The following is a 21,437-nucleotide window of genomic DNA, read 5'->3' on the forward strand; positions in this document are numbered from 1 at the left end:
AATCACTGCAAAAATAAGAGATCTCTCCGTTTAATAAAGAGATTCAGACGAGTCAATACCTTATCCTGAAACAAACATCAACAAAATACCTTAACCTTAAGAAGTGTTCAAAAATTTCAAACACCAGAAAGGAGATCGCCACCTCCTCGAGCACCCTACCCCACTAGCAGTCCTCCTAGTTGATAGTAATGAGGGCAAAGCTTATATCCTTTAATTAAGCTTATGTCCTTTAATATAACAACAAATTATTATTATTGTAAGGAGAAAATTCTGTTAGATTATGTCCTTTAATTATTAGTTTAGAAAGTACAAGCAAGAAGCATTGTACCGTACCAGTTCAATGCATCAAATCCAATCTTATGCCACTTACCATAACTAAATCACATTACAACCAAACAGTTAATGGAAAGTTTCCCAGTTCCTGAAAAGTAAAGTAACCTCCCTCGTCCTAACCCATCAATTAAATCACTTACAACTTTTACATGCTTTATCAAATCATCCCAACCCAATTGTTACTTACACATACCCATCAAATCACACAAAACCATTTTCCCATTCTCAATGCAATGCAACCCTGTCTCAATTCATAGAAAGCAAGGTATCCCAAGTGCAAGTAGTAGTATTCAACTATTCAATATTTCTAGTCACAACAAAATAATTTAATTAATAAGTGAAAGAAAAAATACAAAAAGAAATTACAGTTGTAAAAGCAAACACTATCACTAGGAATAATAATAAATTGTGTTCCACTTATGTAACATCTTTCACTTCACCACCACAATCCTTGTGAACTTTCAATCACCAATTCATCACTTACCATTGGCTAAACAAAAGCTATAACAACTTTTCATTTATTTATTTACTCTTCCTTTTTTTCCCCTATCTTCTTGGTAGTCACTTGCATAAACTTTTTTGTTGTTGGGTACTAAATCAATACCAAATCATTCTACTAAAAAACAATAATAATTTCTCAATAGAAACAAAAAAAAAAATCATATAGGCTATAATAATCCAATCAGCAATTAAATAAACACCAATCAAATTAATTTTCTTGTATATAAAAATCACAAACTAATTAAGGTTGACGTAGCTTTTGTCCCGGTGGAAAATCTTCAATGTTCATCTCCTCATAACTAAGCTTTCTCTTAACTCCTACACAAGCATTAAATTTGTTTTCAACAACAACACATGTGGAATTTGATTCTGTTGATAATAAATCCGATGAAGGCGTCTTGTTAACTTTGTCTCTAATCTTTTCTTGTATAACATTGTAACATGAAAATACATGCTCCTGTTGCATAAAACAAAAACAAAATTAACATCATAAAACTTTATTATATTTATGTTATTTCTATCAAAATAAAATTTGAAGTAATTAAACTCACACTTTCTAGATTTCCACATGATGAGACTAAACTAATCCGAAGATCAATTTCCTTTTTGGTTAACGTGGAATCAAAAGCTGCTAATATAGAAGCAGAAGCAATTGTAGATGGTCGTTGATTCATCAAATTAAAATCTGCACACATAAAAAAAAAAAAAAAAAAAAAAAAAAAAAAAAAAATTAAAATTCAATCTTGATAATACTACAGTATTATTTTTTATTCATTCAAAAAATACTCACTTTTATTTTTTTTCATTTAATTAATGAATATTACCTTTGACCATTGTCACAATGTGTTGTGTGGCTTTTGTGATTATTGTTTCTGATCTTGATCCATTGCAAAACTTGGTGAAGAAATAATGTAAATAAGCAAAAGGGGTTGGTAATCCCATTTTCCATTCCAAAGTACTCAAAATCAAAAGTTCCATGTTCTTGATAACTTTGTTCTCAAATCGATATTCTATTGGATATTCTGACAGTGGAGGAACACTTTGTTCTTCCATTTTTGCTGCAATTGATAAACATGCAACTGACAACAATTGAATAGCCCAAGGTTTTGATTCCTGCATAAAATAAAATAAATTAAATTAGCAAAATCTAATTAAATAAATAAATAAATAGAGAGAAAGTAGAAAACTATAGTGATAGTATATGTGTTAAGCTTACATCAATGGATCGTTTTGAAAGAAACCGATCAAAATAATTGATTGATAAATAAGCTGTTTGAACTGTGAATCCAAATTTAGCTTGTGTCTGAATCAACAAAAAAAAAAAAAAAAAAACAACTTTCAATAAAATAGCAACCAAAAAAACAATGTAAAATGAAAAGGGTATTAACAAAAAAACAAATTTTGAATTGTTTTGTGAAAACTAACATTGAAAATCCAATCAATAGCATGCAAACGAGCATTTCTCAACCAGAATAAGCTTTTGCTTGAATCATCATCTTCAACTTCAACATCATGATCATCATAGCATAAAAAATGAGTGATGGATCCAAATCCAAGTCCTGTTTCTTGTTTGAACAAATATTGAATGTATTCTTCTTCATCATCCAAAAGAAACCAAGGGTTATTGTTATTATTATCAAGTGATGAGTTGATGAAGAAAGTGGATTCATCTTCATCTTCTTCAAAGATGAGAGTGGATTCATCTTGTTCATGACACATGAGACTAGACAAAGAAAAAGGGGTGCCAACATAGCTCCCCATGTTTGATTTGGAACAAAAAATGTCTCAAAGTGAAGACTTGTCGTGGAAGAAGAAGAAGCTAAGTGCTAAATAGTAGGAAGTGTTTGGAGAGAGGTTAGATTAAGTGGAAGAGTGGATAGTAGTGAGTGAGTGGGAAGTTGCGGTTTTGGTGCCGCCAAAATAAACAGAAACAGATATAATGGGACGTTAATTTGCAGTTATAAGGTTGAAACTCTTCAAAATGATTTTAACTTCACTAATATGTAGTACAGGTTTAATAATTCATGTAGGACCCTCAATATGTGCATTCGATCAAATTACACTATAATTTTTTTTTTTAAATATATTTTAAAAACTAATCTAAAGAATTACATTATGATATGATTTTTTTTATGGGAATCAAGAGAAAATGACTCTATTAATATGAAATTTGTAAGTAAAATTTGACAAAATACTATTCCATCTAACATAAATTATACTGAATAATTCAAATCCTTGAGACTTTATTTGGTTTCACTCAAAGTAACATAATTTACTTATCGATAGTTGAGATAACTTTGCATAAACTTTACTTATCTTTATACCTAACTTTACTTAGGTTAAAGGAATTTTTTTAAATGAAAAATTGAATATTTGAGACAAAATCATCTCATAAATAATTCATATTTATCATAAAATACAATATGAGAAATGATGAACATATTAAGATATCATACATTGTTATTTTAATCAGGAATGACTAAAATGTCCTCCAAATGTTGGAGTAAAAATTCCACCACCATTAATAGTTTTTTTTTTAAAATAAATAAATTTTTTTTTTAAATAAATATTTTTTCTATTTATTTCTTTTTAAGTAGAACTATTCATTTTATTTGAGAAATTGAGATGATCCTAACACAACTTTATAGGATCTGGATTGGGTGCAGCCGACACTAATGACTTGACTCTAAGTCATCGGCGAGATCGAGCAGTTGTGAAAATTTAAAGTCAAAATTTTATATTTTAAAAATTCAAAACTACATTGATATTTCACTCGTCTGATTTTGATCGGACGGTTGTGAGGTGCGATCATTACTCTTGGTGTATGTTTGGTTCAACTTTTACCATAATTGATTTTGTAAAATTGATTTTAGATAAAAGTGAATTGAATGAAAAATGATTTATGTTTAGATGTATTTATGTAAAAATTGATTTATCAATGAATTTAAGGCTAATTCAACAGTAGAAGCCAAAAACTACAAATTGTAGCTTCAAGTAGAATTAATTCTACAGGGAAAATTAATTATACTTTAATTCATCCAAATATCATAAAATCAATTCTACAACCTATATAATCTTTTGGTCCTCTAGAATTAGTAGTAGTGTTAGCAACACTCTCCATTGAACACTTTTTCTAATATTCACTCTCTTATTGGTTTAAATCATTATGGGTCTATGCCTTAGAAATAAAACTCAAACAAATTGTTGGGACATAAGTGTTGGAACATATATTAATTTCATCTAATAAAAGAATAAATGCTAAAGAGAGTGTTCAAAAATGAATGCGGTTAGGATTCTTCTTAAAACCAAACACATGCTCAATCCATTTCAAACTCAATAGAGCAGTCCTATATTACATGCTACACCACTTTTGATTTTTCCTATAGTTTAAGACAGCTGTAGAATGGTCACTTTTGTCACAGTAAATAATTTCATTTGGTCTTACTGGTGTTTATCATCGTCCCATTCCCACATATAAGTCCTTTTGAGTCATGACTTTGGCAATGCCAATTTTCATGTCAACTTATTTTTGTTGAATAATGCGCTTAAAAAGAAGCAATACATATATAATAGTGTTGAGGTGAGTCACATTTCTTTGCTCAATTTAATATGCAATACAGTAGGTAGCTTACCCATTATATATATATTGATATGTTCAATTATGTTGTATATATTCTTATTGCCTATATTAGCCATCAATAAAGAAAGCGACCAAAGCTTTTTTATATCAAAGAAAAGAAAAAAGAAAGCGACTAAAGCTTAATCCTACTATCCTCTAGCATACTAAAGTAGAATTTGTTATAAAGAATATCCAAACAACAGAAAGTACAAAATGTTGTAAATCATGACTCATGAGGAATGAGGAACAAAATTTCTAAAGAGGGTGTTTTATTGAAATGCACCATCAAGAGTACGTTTGGTTTGGCGTTAAAGGCACCGAACATACTCTTGATGCAGAACCAAATACACGCTTAAGATGCAGAGTCAAACATTTTCGCTATAATTTTGCAGGAGTTAAAAAACCAAGTTTCTACCGGGTGTTGAAAGTTTGTCACGATTTTAAGTAAACATGAAAAACATGCCGCACAACCAAACCCACACCAAGATTGTATGTATCATTAAATTTTAGTTGGTTGAAATGAAAATGTATAGAAAATAAATAATACTTTTAATTACTACTATTATTCAAATATGTTGATTTTAGGATATGTTTTTATCATAAACTATAAGTTGATCCGTGACCTTACCTGTCACCCAAGTTCCAATTGCACATTATTATCAATGGTCTCACTTGTTGGCCACCCCTGTCTCTCTCTTTTATGGTTTCAGACATCTTTGTGTGCTAAATTAGCCCCTAATGTTTCTTCAATAAAAGAAAAATAGCCCCTAATATATGTCTATGGTGTAGCAGACCATTTTAATTCGATTTAGATTAGGAAAAATTGAACTAATTAAAAATAAGCAGCTTGGTATGGTGTGACTTTTCTAATATTTTTTCATGAAATTTAAACCATAAATAATGAGTTGATTTGATTTGGTTTAAGCAGATTGATATTTTGAAAAAAAATTATACATTACAATTTTTCTATACTATTTAAATAAGTACATAGCTACAAAGAGAAAGAAAAAACAATGATCGAAAATAAAACATATAAATACAATACTTTATTTGAGTTTCTGATGATCACTTTTAAATAATGTAAAATCGATACATCAATACCTAAATTGATAGAGATTATGATTAAGTTTGATTCGGTTTGCAACAAACATTGAAACAAAAGTAAATCAATTTAATTGATTTGAATTGAATCTTCAAGTTCATTAGACATTTAGTTTGATTCTTACACCCTAATAATGTCTACTAGTATATCAAAGCATCAACATCATTTGTAAAAACATCAAATATGAACAATTGGACCAACATTATATTTTCTATAGTCACGACATTGGACAACAATAAATCACATAAACCACACGTACTTATTTAACACAACTATGATTCAAGCAAATAGGTACGTGTCATCATAAAAACCATTCCTTGCTACTCCCTTGTTTCTCATTTTGATTTGATTTCTAACTAGTAAAATACTAGTTGTATTACAATATTTGAACCTTAAAGTAAATCTTAGATTCAGTTAAAAACTTATAGTAATAGAAGAACAACAAGTTCTGCTAGCATTAACTCATAGTGCGTGCTATTACAGGCATGAAGATAAAGTTTATCAATATGCTTTTTGTTGCCTTTCTTTCAGTTCTTTGGTCCATGTAGTTTATCTTTTTGTCGCTTATGCTATCAATTGAATTGCATGTTCAATATCTCTGTAACCACAGTCATGGTGTGAGCCATGCTTTCACTCTCACCCCATGAATCACAAACACTTTTTAGAGTAGCCTTGTCCCGATATCGAACACGTGTCGTATGTGACACCGACACGACACCTATAATTACACTGAATTATGTGATTTTATCAAATTATTATCGGTATTGACGTGTCAGTGTCTATGTCTTATCTAATATATGTGTCTATATCCGTGCTTCATGACAATCTCACCTATTGACTCACCATATCAAGTCTTCACACTTTTGTTTCTAAATTCTGCATTAAACCATTTTCTTAATCACATAATCAGAGAACACTGTCACATATGAATCTTAATTTATTTATTTGATCAAAGAGACTAGATTTTATGTCATTAGTATATATTTCTTAATGGACATAGCAGGTCAAATAACTAAAATTAACTGGTTGAATATCTTGGAATTAAATTAAACTGAATGACACAAGATCCAAAATCTAGGGTACAATTAAAACTGGTGGATTGGCATCTTTAACAGTCCTTGACTGCCAGATAAGATATCACACTACAAGTCTCCCCCAAATAAATAGTCTATTATCTTTTCAGCATATATATACATTGCAATTTGCAAGCACGTTCTTGAGTTTTTATCTTATATATAGCATGTCACATGGATCCATTTTTTTACCCCAATCAGTAATTAATTAAGACTAAATCGACTTTTAGTCATTAAAATAGTAAAGATTATTTAATTTAATCCCTCAAAGTTGAGAAATGGCAATTTAGTTCTTTAAATTGTAAAACATTGATCAATTTTGTGTATGTTTGGTTCCACTTTTAAAGGGGTCATAATTGATTCTAGAGGTGTAGATTGATTATGACATGTTTGATTGTTGTCGATTATAATTGATTCTGCCTCCATATTTGATTCTACTTGAGACTAGGATTTATAATTTTTAATTTTATAATTTGATTTTCATACACAAATTTATAGTTCAACTCATTTTTACAATCTAAGTCCTTTTTATAAATAAAAAAAAATAGTTATCTAAGTCTATCTCCTTTTCGTTTACTCTTCTTTTTTGCGCTATGAAAAAACAGACTTAAATTTTAATGATTTTTGTTTTTGTTTATGATAGTTATTTATTTAATCAATGGATGGAAGAATACTTTGGATCAAAGTTATTTAAAACAATTTTTGAGATTTCTAATTCTGATAGAATTTTGTATTAGGAAGAAAAATTAAACTCGCTCATTTAAGTTAAGACTATCATTTTTTCTATCTTGCATTCCTCTTTCCTTTTACCCAAAACCTTTTTTTTTCATATCTTCTCATTCTAAACTCCCACACAAATCCTGAAATAGTATCGCGTAAGAGATTGAGAGTTTAATGTCAACTATTAACATTTTTCTCATCCCTCTATTTTTGGAGAGTCCACAAGAGTGTCATGAGCAATAATGAGTCGATGCTTCAAGACCAGAGCAGAGACAGACACTGGATATGCACCCAAAATCATAAGGTAATGAGTACCTATCTTACATCCAACATTGACCATTCATTTATAGTCGATGTTGAATTAACCACTCACACTTGTATTCAACAATCCAACCCCCCCTTATACACCCAACATTGAACTTAATTTGGAAGGAACCATTTACACTTGAATTCAACAATCTTACCCTCAAGTGAGTCTTCTACATCTTATACTTGATCTAACACCATGATCTACTTCCACTCTCCGGCCAAGTTGAAGCAAGCCCTTAATACAATTTGTTGGATAGTGTCCATGTGAGGGCAGCATCGAGCAAACATGTCAATACTATAGGACCATCAAGAGAGGATAATGTCACATTTTCACCTAAAAACTCAAGACACTAAAAATATATGGGTCACTTCTTTTATATATCAAACATTTTTATTCAATGTGAGACTAACCACTCACACTTAAACCCCACACTTTTTTGGTCAAACTTAAACCCCACATCTATTAATAAATTAACTAGTTACATTTTCACATAAAAAAATGTTTTCAATTTTAACAATATAAATAAGTTTCAATTCAATCCCACTTTGAGTACTATAATTGATATGCAAAAGGAATTTTTTTTCTTGAACAATGAAAGTAAATTAAAGGGAGATCAAAACTGACCCATCTTAATTATAATTTTGTTTCTAGCTATGAATTGCTATATATTATATAGTCCTTTGTGCCTAAATGGTTAATTAAGTAGAAGTGGAGAGGGATTAATTTGAAGGGAAAATGATGTAGAAGAGGGTTTTGATGGGCCACAAATAGGAAGGCTAAGAAAAGAATTGATGGATGTATGATAACACACGTGAATAAAATAGCATTAGCAGGGAGGAGCGTCTTCACGTGTGAAAGGCTGGACCACTTCCAGTCTGTGGTGGTAACATCAAACATTTTTTATAAAAGGAAGGAGACTGATGCAGGAGAAGACGCTCCTCTTCTATCCTAACTTGCTACCCACTCACAATACAATAGAATATACTCTCTGTCTCAGATTAATTGTCGTTTTTGAGATGTGTTCATGTATAGATCAAGTATAATGACATGGTTTATTCACACTTGAGGAGAGATTATTGGTATTCAAACTCGATATAAACTCCCGGGACACTATAATGTCGATCCCCATAGCGCATTTTTAAAAAATGTTTGTATTCATGCTCATACCATCTTACATAACAAGTTTTGTGTTCATCCTCGTACCCTTTGGACACCTAAGTGTTTACATTTGTGACAATTGCCCGCACTTTAATAAATAAAGACAATAAAAAAAAAAAAAAAGCAAATGTAATTAAAATATGATGCGATATCTTTTAAATTAACTTTTTATTCAAATGAAAGCATCCAAAGTATTTAAAAAAAAAACATATGCACATTACAATAAATTAAAGGTTTATTTTTTTTTTAAGGAAATAAATTAAAGGTTTATGATTAATGGATTAATTTTAGTTATATAAAATTAAATTGTTTATTTATACATGTGTGGATTGCGGGGCGAGTTGTCTCTGTTCGCATTCATACTCATTTAAATTTGTTGTTAGTTACTTAAGCTCATATTCAGACTCATAAATACGGGTATTCATCCGGTTCATTGTGAATATTTTTGTAGAGCAGCCAACATGTTTGGATCTAATTATCATCCCTACGTCAAGGAGCATATACAAATAAATAATGGAGAATGCTGAACAATGCATTCAGGGTATTAGTTAAGCAATCAAAATAAGAAACTTTTTATAAAAAATAATGTTATTATTATTTAATCAAAAGTCAAAACATATATTTCCAAGACAAATTTTTTATGGGTTTTGCTAACGAGTGCCCTCAGGCATTGGTTAAGGATTCTACAAATATAAACTTGGTCATACACAACTTTTTCAGGAAAACTTGTTTGTTTTGGATGCTTAACCAATGTCATTGGGGCACTAGTTAACATTCTCCATTTTTTATTTATAGTTTTCTTAACCATTGCCCTGAGGGCACCGGTTAGCAAGACCCATAAATAATTGAAGAAAATATGATGGTACTATGTTTTATTTAATCTTGGATGTTGTTAACCAGTGTCCCATAGCACCAGTTAAAGAATAAAAAATAGAAAGAAAAATCAAATTTTACATTAAAAATAACACTTTTTTAACTTTCAAAAAGTAAAATACACTGCTGTAAAAAAAAAAAGTAGAATACACAATTTTTAAGATAATATTTTCTTTTATAATTCTTTAAAAAATGCCTCGGGACATCGGTTAACATTTCCCATCAATTTTTTTATTGTGTCTTGAGCTTAGGTAATAGTGATGGGAAGACTAGCAAACTAGAACCTTTGACTCTGAAACATCAGCAAGCCCAAGATGGTCAGCAAGTTTGACCGTTTTTTATATGCTCACTTCTCTTGCTTACAGATGCAGAATGGGGGTGGGTAAAATCATAGTTCCAAGACCATTGCTTTTATTCAATCCACTATGTATGTGTCATTGAATGTCCTGGCTTGCACACACTTGCACAAAGAATAAGGACAAACCTCAATTTGTATGTACCATATCATATCAGTGCGTGATATTTTTCTTTCATTGAAAAAACGATTTATAACTTATGAGAGACATGTACTGTGCATGAATGTGGCATGTGTTTATGGAAAACTCTTAAATAAAAATGTGTGATTGGAATTGTTGAGCTTGAGAAATACTAGTAGTATTATTAAGAGTGGATGTGTGTGATATTGCATTGGTAGCATTTAGTAAATTGAATGTTGTTTGGTTACCATTCCTCAACCCCCATTTCGTCAAGCTATTCAGTGTTAGTTTTCATCATTTCACAACCACCACCATTATTCTTTTTCCACTTTTATACTATTGCTACTGTTACACCCTTATCAAATTGTATGACGATGGATGATGGATCATGGATGGTTGCTAGTACTATACTGTGATCTCATTAATTTGAGAGACAAAATATCATAACCAATAATGCACTACTAGAATATATAATTGTAAGAAAAAAAAATGCTTTTTATTTGATAATGTTGTCTTTTTTAACCAATTTGGGGCTGACCTATTAGTTGGTTTGAGATCTTGGAGTGTACTTTTCCTAAAGTTTAATGTTCGATTCTCTCTGGTGGAATTTGTCCCATCAAATTAATCGATTTTTGGATCAGATACTGAATTTAAAAAAATATATGATGTCTTTTTGAAATACAATGTTCTTTTTATAGATATTTTAACATTTTATTTTGAATTTTTGGTAAAGAAGAGGGCCTAAAAACCCAAAAGAAGAAACAACAAAATACCAACTAAAAAGAAATTCCTTCAAAAAAAAAAAAAAACCAACTAAAAAGAAATTCTAACAAGCCTAGGGAAAGTGATCTTAGAGGTATCATCAACCGATAGAATCTTTAATTCTTCGAAAGGAATGTTGTGAAATATAAGTAGATACATATGTTCAAATGAAGATTGAAGTCTATGAGCCAATTTACAGAATAATTTTTCTCACATCAAGTAAGGTTGAAATTGATGTGCTGATCCTTTTTCACCAACCCTCGAATTTTTCGAACCAAAGTAGGCAAAGTTTGATATTCTTCTATAGTCTTATAAGTAATCATGTCAGGTAAGGCTTTTGTTACACTAAAAATTCAAATATATGCTTCGAACGAAAGTACCTCAAGCGAAGGAACGATTTGAAATCAAACGCGTCAAGAAAGCTACAATAAACCGTCAAAGACAATTGTTATGTTCACCCGTAGATTTCAAATGATGTAACCTCCGAAAACGACCACTAGAAAATTTTTCAAGAAGTCTCAACATTATCTGTTATCCATTCGAAAGAGCCAAGTTCCTCTTGAGAGTTAGGAGACACTTGGCACAATTGCATTGTCTTAGTTAATTGTTTCATTTGTATATTTTCGTTTGATAAAACTACGCTTACTAATTAAAACACATCCACCACTCTCAACAAATAATACTTTAACTAGCGACATAGAAAGAATTATGTATGAATCTAAATCACATCCACCACTCTCAACAAATAATACTTTCACTAGCGACATAAAAAGAATTATGTATGAATCTCACCCCTAGAACTTCTCATTTTGCACACTTGTGCGTTGTCATTTCCCTTGTTGACATGATAAAATATCCTATAGGTTTCTTCGATTGACAACTTTAGAGTTGTTATGCGTAAACCTGCCAACTAAGAACACCCTCTTAAGGATTTAACTTGTATCCTTCCTTCAAAAAAAAAAAGGATTTAACTTGTATCCTAGATTGCTTTTTGAGTTTGTTTGTTGTGGAGAAAATATTTCAAATCAACAACTTTAGAGTCATTCTCCCCCACAAGATCTGCGAATCTATCGCCCACATAATAATAAATACTAAGCAAAATACCTCAACGATCCTTTAAGTTCGATATTAATAACAAATTAACACTTTATCCTTCAAAAAAAAAACAAATTAACACTTTAAGTTTTTTTTTGTTACAAATTGGTCCTTTAAGTCATATAATATTTACATTGATACCCATTTTTTCAATCAACTTCGTTAAAAAGTGTTTGTGGATCATTTATCATTGATGTTGTAGGTTCAAGTGTTTATAACATCAAATATGATTACCAACACACATTTTCTTCTTGTTTTTTTTATATCAAATATAATTTTAAAGATAAATATTTCATTAATAATATTATAAAACTAGTAAACAATCAATTTTGTTTCAAATCAAGATTGAATAATACACATATGAACTCTGGTTTTGAGAGCGGTGGATTTGAACATACCAATCTAACATTAAATGTGCACATAAACACTTTTTAACTAAGTTTGATGAAAATAGGATGATGATGCATATATTTTATGAATTAAAAGACCATTTATAATAATAAAAAAAAATACTTAAAAGACTAACTTGTAATAATATTTTTTTTGAAGGAAGACTAACTTGTTATAATCATATCACTTAAAAGACCGTAAATGATATTTGACATAAATATGATTAGATAAATGTGCATAACTTTTGTATTGTCGCTATGCATAAATATTCATAGGGTTTAATTAAGCAAATGGTTCTTACAAATATTCATAGTTTAGATTTTTAATCCGTGCAAAAAATTGCACTTTTTAGTTATTTTAAAAATTTTAGTCGGTATTTTTAGTCTTCGTAAAATTTTTACATCATCATTTTTGTTCTTTAAATATGCTAAAGAAAAATGTTTCAAGAACTAAAGAATATGTTTTTTCTTGTAAGGAGTAAAAATAAAATTCTGAATATTTGCATAAACCATATTAAAAACATGTTTTAGAAGAGTATGTTACCATGAAATCAACCTTATATTTTAAAGGAGAAGGCTACCATTCTATCTTCTCTAAAGCGATTGGTTAGTGGAAAAAACAAAAATAAAAAAAAATTGATATTTTAATAGTCCATAATTTGTTACGTACAGAAGTAATATCAGTCATTGATTTAGTTACCAATAATTTATAGTACTACTCACTTTACTCGTAGAGTGACTTATTTTAGAGGAGTATGTTACCATGAAATTATTTCTTATCTCCACTATGTTTGATCAAATATAGAGCTTTTTATTAGTGCACTCATGACCATTCAATAATGGTTATAAACAATTTTAGAAGTTGTGAAGTTTAGAGATGTAACATTACATTCTATAGTAACGTTTGCCTCAACAAGTAAATTATGAACTAGTACTGCTAAGTATGGAAAATAACTATATTGGTCTATTCAACATTGAAGATTGCTCTTCATGTACCCTCAAATTGCTGTGTGTTGTAACAATCGTCGGATGAATGACAATTTGTTGTTTGTTATAAAACCACAGTTAAGTGTCGTTCGATACTTTTTACTTTGGTACAATCATTTTTAAATTAGTTTAACCAATTTAATAAGTCCCTCGAAGGGTAATTTATTACCGTTGGGGTATTTTTATCATTTTGGGGTGCCCGAGAGCAAACCAAGAGTGCCCTAAGAGCAATTTTCTATAAACTTTGCAAATTTAGCTCATGGGCTATTTTTTGCTGTTGGACTGATTTTTTGGTGTCAATAGTTTCAAAACTGTTCTTTAGACTCCTAACAATTACTCAATAGAACTTCCTTTCAAAAATAAATTTTGTTTGCTCATAAGCACCTTGAATTTTCAAAAGAGAAATGTCAGGTTAACAACTTTCTTATTGTCCAACACCATACACACAATCAGACTAACTATTCCCATTCTTGATTAGTTACTTTGCTCTCTTATAGTCACATCAATATTTATAAATCGTCTATTTTTATATTGGTTGTTTATAGTTGTTGATTTTTAGATGTTCAAATAAGATTGTTCTTTTCAAAAATATCTTCAATGGTAGTTAACTATTTTTCGTTGCTGAACGAGAGTTAACTACCGTTTAGTGCAAGGTGGTAAATGCGTTCAAATGTTGCAAGCCAATGATCATCCATGATTTCTGCACTGGGTATTTTATAACTCTCGTTCAACAGCAAACGACGATAACTACCATTGAAAGTATTTTCGAAAAGTCGAGATGCTTGTGAACAAATGCTAGAGGCTATGAGGCTATAATTCTACCATTGAGTCATTTTCTCCCATGCTAATTTGTTGGAAACTTGGAAGTTGCGATCAAAATTCTCTTGTTGAGAATTCCGTTGGCAAGAATGAAAAGCAAAGTCAACCTTTTCTCTCAAGATGAACTATTTTCTGTTATTAATCTACACCATAATAACATAGTATACAAAGGGAATTCCTCAAATAACTATAGACAAACTACTCAAGGACGGATCCATGATTAATTTTTTATGTGGCTAAAATAATAGTGTAATTTTTTTTATCCAATGAAATTAAAAACTATGTAATATTTCACTCAAAATAATAGTTTTAGTAGTTTTATTTGAACTAGTTTTATTAGATCATGTTCATTTGTAGTCCTAATAATTGCTGATTGTAACAAAATGAGCCGAGAACGTCTTCAAAATTTTATTTTACCTACTACTTTGAAAAAATGTTCATCTTTCACTTGTTCTAATAGACATCATTCACGTGTAAACAAAATTGAAAAAAATTCTAATGTAGCTATAGCCACACTTTGCCACACATTGGATCCGTTCATGCAACTACTAATGTTGGGCGGATCATATTCGACCTAATGCAACACAGAGAAAGTTTTACATAGGCACAAATACAAATGAAAAATGGTTAAACACACATACATAAATTGATAAAGTTAAAAGAGAAAATAATTGAATGATGTGACTTGATTTTTTTTTCATTTATTTTTCTCCATTCATGTGAGTGTGCCCAAACATTATTCATGTGTATTGTATTTAGGTAAGACTTTCTCATGCAACACATGCTAATTCAAATTTTAATTTTAGTTTATACAATAGTAAGGGAACTTTAAAAGTAACAATCCATTTTGGTCAAACATTATTTTTACAAATTTGTATTTAACAACGTGATTATTTTTCAACCACGAGTGGATCATATTTATTTTTTAATAAAAAAACATTTATTTTTTCCAAAATAAATTTAAAAATATAGAACATGTATTGAAATTTAAATAAATCCAAATAGCATGAGTGTTGTCTATGCCTTAAAATTTGAAAAATTCAAGTTTATTTTGTCACAGTTGTGGTTTTGCGTTGCACCCCTGTGCTAGTGTCCTGCGTCTAAACACTCTAGAAAGTGTAGGAAAATGTTCTAGGCTGTTGTTTTGCAACCAGGCACAACCCATGGGTGTAAAAATGGAGTTTTGTGTTTTTTTTTTTTTAAGAAGTGTGCATTTTTTTTGGCCATCTTGAGAGATAAAAAGAGAAATTTTAAATGGCTAACGGTGAAGTGTTTTTGAAGTGATATTTTTTGGTTGGGAAACATATCCTAAACATATTGGATGATGAGATCTCATGGTGAAATGATCTAAACTTTCTCTCTTGATTTTATTTAGGACCTTCTTGTGGGTTGTGAGAAACTTGAAAAATGATAGAAATTAGGGGTTGCTTTTAGAGAGCCTTTGAATCTATTATCTTGTAACTTCCTTCTTGGTATCTCTTGTAAAGACTAATTCTATAGTGGATGGAAGAGTTAATTTCTCCCTCAGACGTAAATCAATTGCGGCCGAACTGAGTAAATAATATTGGTGTGTTTGTTTCTCTATTGTAGTATCTTTGTTCTTTGGTTTGACTGTGAATTTGTTATACATACATGTTAAATTTGTTCATGATTGAATATTGTTGCTTGAACTATTTTGTTGTTGATTGTCAGTATTATTTGCTCCACATCTTTGTTTTTGTTGATTTTGACAAAGGTTTCGAATTCAAGGCAATAGTATTATGAATTTGAAAACTAACAAATTAATTTAAAAATAAAATCAAACGTTAAAACATGATAACACACAACCCAAAATATGTTAGTGTCCGTCTTCTAATAGTAAAATAATATATTTTTTTATAAAAGGTAGTAAAATAATATATTTTTGTTGATGTGTTTAAATCAAATGCATCTTATTTGTTGGTGAATGTTGATCCGCTTTTTTTTTCTTTTTTGCATTCGAACCAAAAAGTAAAATATTTTGCGTATTAGCCCGATTGAAGTAGCAAATTTTCAAACCAGTAGAAAATTTGAAGTAGCAAACCTTTAAAAAAAACCTAGTCCAATAATGAAATGACGACTTTCATGCTTAAATGTGATATTTCTAACATCCTCAATCATATTTAGACATCTCTAACTTTTCAACACTCAATGCATAATTTTTACTATCTCTCTTCCTATTTCATCCTTAATCAATCTTATCTATCTCACTATTATTTCTATTTCTTTTCCTCTCAAAATGTTTAGTGAGTGAGCTTAATATATGCAAAATTTAGAGTTGAAACCCAACCACCATAAAAAAAAAAATATTTTCCTTTCAACATCTTCTTATATATTAAAGTTAACCCGTAAGCCTTAATTTTAACCTAAACCTTATTGCATAATTTTACTGTTTTAACCCTAATGCTCACACCTAATCTCCTATTTTCATGAACAACCCTAATGCTCACACCTAATCTTCTTATCTTCTTATATATTAAAGTTAACCCGTAAACCCTAATCTTAACCTAAACCCTATTGCATAATTTTACTATTTTAACCCTAATGCTCACACCTAATCTTCTTATCTTCTTATATATTAAAGTTAACCCGTAACCCTAATTTTAACCTAAACCCTATTGCATAATTTAACTGTTTTAACCCTAATGCTCAACCTAATCTCTTATTTTCATGAACAACCCTAATGCTCTCACCTAATCTTCTTTTATATTAAAGTTAACCCGTAAGCCCTAATTTTAACATAAACCCTATTGTATAATTTTACTGTTTAAACCTTAATGCTCACACCTAATCTCCTATTTTCATGAACAACCCTAATGCTCACACCTAATCTCCTATTTTCATGAACAAAACAAATCGCCCTATTTCTTCAACAAAACAAATCGCCCTATTGGAATAAAAGGGTTTTGAAAGATTATAGCAACATATTTTTTGTTAATATTACACTTTTCATCCAAATTAGAACTGAACTTTCTTTGTTAAATATCTACCACAAAATGCACCAGAATTTTGCAATCTATATAAACAGGTGGAAGAAACATTTCATCAAACAGTTAAAGGGTATCATTTACGGTAAAGGTCAAATATTCGATAAAAGGAAAATTATTTAAATAAAACATTTTACATGTTGAGGTTAAGAATGAGCTATTTTTAGGTACATAATATAACATTAACATATAATTTTTACAAAAGAATGAAGTAACATTTTGTCAAAAAAAAAAAAAAGATGAAGTAACATACCAATAATATAACATTGACATATAATTTTAACAAAAGAATGAAGTAACACACGATTGATAAAAATTAATATTTTTAAGGTGAATAAGTGTAGTGTCTGAGGTTCGAATTCCAACATCTACATATATTTGGGATCACATATTTCATTCTCTTTGATATGCATTGAGATTTATTTTTGTCTACTACATCTACAATGTATATGACCCGTGCGACAACACAGGTGAAAAGTCTAGTTACATATTAATTATTTTGGGCGACCGCGTTCTACTAGGGTTTTATTACTAGAAAGACTACGTTTCCCCACCCTCAAAACTTCTGGGGTGTTTCACAGTGCCTCATCCTTGGAAGTTCCCCTCTATTTGTTTTTGCTAATCACGACCTCCACATCGGTGCTTCTATTATGTTGCTGCTAATTATACTCTATAGGACTGATGCACAACCTCTTGCTTGGGTTCTTACCAAACAGTGATGCATTTCGCAAATTAACTAGACTATATATTTGTCCAACTGTCACATGAGCTATCAAGTTTGGAGGCTAAGAGAAATGTGATTTGAGTTCCAAATGTTGACCTCCAAAATAATCATGTGTGTGTTATCAAGTGGGATTAAGTTAGTAAGCAGCCAAAGCACGATGTGTCAAACAAAGTTGTTTTACTCAATAATGAAAGGCAAGATTTGCTTAAATACTACGTATTGTGTAATTTCTTTTTGGGGGACGTATTGTGTACTTATAAAAGCTAGAGCTGTCAAATAAATTACTCATAGTCATTAACATTTTAAACAAACTAAAAACTTTTAAAACATAACGAACCAACTTGCAATCTTTGAAACAAAACGTATTAATTTAAAACCTAAAATAAAAATAAGGGATCAAAGATACCATTAAGTCATACTTATATTATTGAGAACAGTTAATTGATCTAAGCAGTAAGGTATTTGAGCTCTTTAAACAAATTATCAAAGTTTTAATTCCTAATTTATGTATGAAAAAAAATCTGATTGAAAGAAGAGAATTACTCTATGTTTCTTATAAGTTATCTGACGAAGATTAATCACACTAAGTTGTCTTTAGACAATTGTTGATAAGTTTGGTCACATTATTTGATAAAGTACACGTGATTGATTTTGATTAGTTGTTATAATCACCTACTTCCTTCCGTCTCAAATGTAAAAAAAATTTATTTTTTAGGTTCATTTAAAAAGTAAAAAATTTCTTACATTTAAGATTGGAGGAAGTACATCTTTTTAAAAACAACCTGGTTTCAACATCATTGAGGCTGTTTTTTAGGGATATTCAAACCACTGAATTAAAAATAGATTATGTAATAATGTCTATTAAACAGTCAGATAAATTTTTAAAGAGTGACAAGATTTTTTTATCATTTTAAAATATGATAATTTCATATTATATTTTTCTAATATTCATTTGTGGATGTAATTAAACCGACGAGTCACTGATTTGATCATATTAATATGTTAATCAAGCAACCTGACCAAATAGAGTTTGAGTATAATATTTTTTTAAAGTAGATTTAACTCCAAGGTCATAAGTGATTTAGTAATCAGCATCGCCATTGCTGTAATTTGTCGTTTATAACCTTTCGTCTGAAATTGACACATTTTATGTTTGGTGAAAGTGTGATCACAACAAGTGAAATTTTATTCCACCTCTTCAATCCCACTGGCCGTTTTCGTAGAATGATGTAGCCTAAATTGTCTCTTCCTTTTCTTTATATTTTACTACAATTCATTCATTTGTTCCCAAAAAAAACATTTTATATTTTACTACAATTCTTTTTTTGAAGAAATATTTTACTACAATTCTGACGGTTCATATTATTAGATTCGCATGTATTATGATGTAGATGTATATGACAATGCCATGACAGACCGACCCTGTCTCTTTGTCTATCCTAATCAATAGAAGTATCTAGGTATTCAAGTGTGATCATTTTATGGTAACATCCGTTTTGTTAGTGTGCTAAATATATAACATGTGGGTTTTTTTTTAAAAAATTGGTATCCAATGAAAGACCGACTAGACCAATATATTACCATCTATTTGCAAAGAGTTCATTTAAAATTAGAGCAAGTTTTATACAGACTACTCTATAAAAGTTGGCATTAGAAATTTAGAATGTTACAAATCTAAAACCTTAAAAGAAAGAGCAATGCTATATCACTAGAAAAATAATATCAAAAATTCTTTAAGAATAAACCATTCACAATGCATTATTTGCCACAATTCATAGAGATGTGGCTGAAAAATAAAAAGTGAACAAATAAATCATGCAGTTAAAATTTACCAACTGTGTCTTAAAAAATTCTTGATGCTATTTTTCTAGAGAAATAATATTTTCCAAAAATAAATAGTACATTTTAGGTTAAAGTCTTATATCATCGTTACTAGACCAATCCATATAGATTTTAAAAACATCAACTATTGTTTAAAAATTTCTTAACATACTTAGTTTGATATAAAGTATTTCTACATCGTCAATCTAATGAGAACCAATAATCTTATTACATAAACATATTTTGTAATTGTCTTTAGCTAACAAATAAGGTATTTTCAAAACGTCAGTATAAAACTAATTTATACCGAATGTGCATATATTTTTTCTGTTGGAGAAATACTAATCGTACTTCTCTTCTTCAATGTAACAATCAATTTTCTATTCCCACCATAAAATAAAAATCTTTTTCTATTCCTGGCCCCATTTACCACACCTTATTCACAATTTTGAGTGAGATTAATCTCTATATGTTTTTCTTCGTCTTCCTGCAAGATGCTTCCAGTGGGGTTCAATGTAGTTGAAAGTTATTCATGTTAAGGGTGAAGTCATTTACACTTCGATTATTGTATTCTCATTTCAAATTTCCAATCATTTTAAATTCCTTTTGTAAAATTAAAATTACTCTGATGAACTTGTTTTTGTTGGTGCAACTCTTGTGAACTAATCTGGTTACTTACACATCTTCATAATAGTTGGGCATCCGTATTAAGCTTTTTTACATGATTAATGCAACATATTATTCTTTTAATAAAATGTCCAAACCAAAAATCTATCTTAAATTATTCTATCATCTTTGATACAATGATCCTGTTTGGTAAAAAATAGAAAGGAAAAAAAAGAAAAAGATAATGGATAACTTAATCGATAACAAATGAATTTATAGTCGATATATTAAATTTATAGTATTTTCTAAAATTAACGTTTTAATTAGCTAAAAATATTAAATTACACAAAAAATAATTTAATTAATAAACTATAAATTTAAATGTTATTTAAAATAAGCTAGTAAATTAAAGATACATTACAAGATTGTGAGGAAAAATTGTTATCAAATATGTAAAGTTGTGATATAAACGTTTAAACTATAAGTTATCAGTTATAAATTTAAAAATTAGTCTTATGAAACATAACGAATATCCTAAAAAATTTAAGCCCTATGTACTTAACCAATTTCCGATAGATGATTTAGGTTGCTTGGAGCTCTCTACCCTATCAAATATACTATGTGCATATTTGCTATTACAATAACTTTGTCCAAATGATTTTGATTTTGATAAACTCACCATAATAACAAACATATATATTAAAATATATTTAGGTATCGAATTTTAATAATATCTAATCAAGACATACATTTTTAGTTAAATATATATGTAAGTTGAAACAGAATTATTAACATCATTGGAGATTTACATATAATCTATCAATTGTAAATTTTAGTCAATTTAAGATCTAGTTGCTCATTAAGTGCAAAAATAAAAAAACAAAAACTAAAAATAATATAATTAGCTGTAGTAAAAGTATAACAAAACAGACAATATCTATGAAGTATGAAGATAGATATTATAAAAAGTATGCGTGGCAAAGATGTGGACAAATTCTGTTGATGATATTTTTAGACATCAAAACAACTACACTGACAGATAGATAACTCTCTACAGATTTTAT

At 29.5% G+C, this 21,437-nt stretch overlaps 1 protein-coding gene across 1 annotated transcript; it reads right to left on the minus strand.

Moving 5' to 3' along the window:
* Nucleotides 1-599: 599 nt before the first annotated feature.
* On the minus strand, nucleotides 600-2,796 carry LOC11433995 (cyclin-D5-1). Its single transcript, XM_003611547.4, has 5 exons — nucleotides 2,260-2,796; nucleotides 2,051-2,137; nucleotides 1,659-1,947; nucleotides 1,386-1,519; nucleotides 600-1,291 (listed from the first exon to the last, which is right to left on the minus strand). Exons 1-5 carry the CDS (start codon nucleotides 2,593-2,595, stop codon nucleotides 1,076-1,078), a joined length of 1,062 nt encoding a protein of 353 aa, XP_003611595.1. The 5' UTR covers nucleotides 2,596-2,796; the 3' UTR covers nucleotides 600-1,075.
* Between the last annotated feature and the right edge of the window lie 18,641 nt (nucleotides 2,797-21,437).

Source organism: Medicago truncatula, chromosome 5 (assembly GCF_003473485.1).
Source record: "Medicago truncatula cultivar Jemalong A17 chromosome 5, MtrunA17r5.0-ANR, whole genome shotgun sequence".
Lineage (NCBI taxonomy): Eukaryota > Viridiplantae > Streptophyta > Magnoliopsida > Fabales > Fabaceae > Medicago > Medicago truncatula.

What these genes read in the sequence shown, in the direction of transcription:
- LOC11433995 (XM_003611547.4), bottom strand. Translation starts at nt 2,595, where the DNA reads ATGGGGAGCTATGTTGGCACCCCTTTTTCTTTGTCTAGTCTCATGTGT. An exon ending in TTTCAAAACGATCCATTGAT is followed by an intron (nt 1,948 to 2,050) that starts GTAAGCTTAACA and finishes TATTTTATGCAG; the next exon opens with GAATCAAAACCTTGGGCTAT. An exon ending in CATTGTGACAATGGTCAAAG is followed by an intron (nt 1,520 to 1,658) that starts GTAATATTCATT and finishes TTATGTGTGCAG; the next exon opens with ATTTTAATTTGATGAATCAA.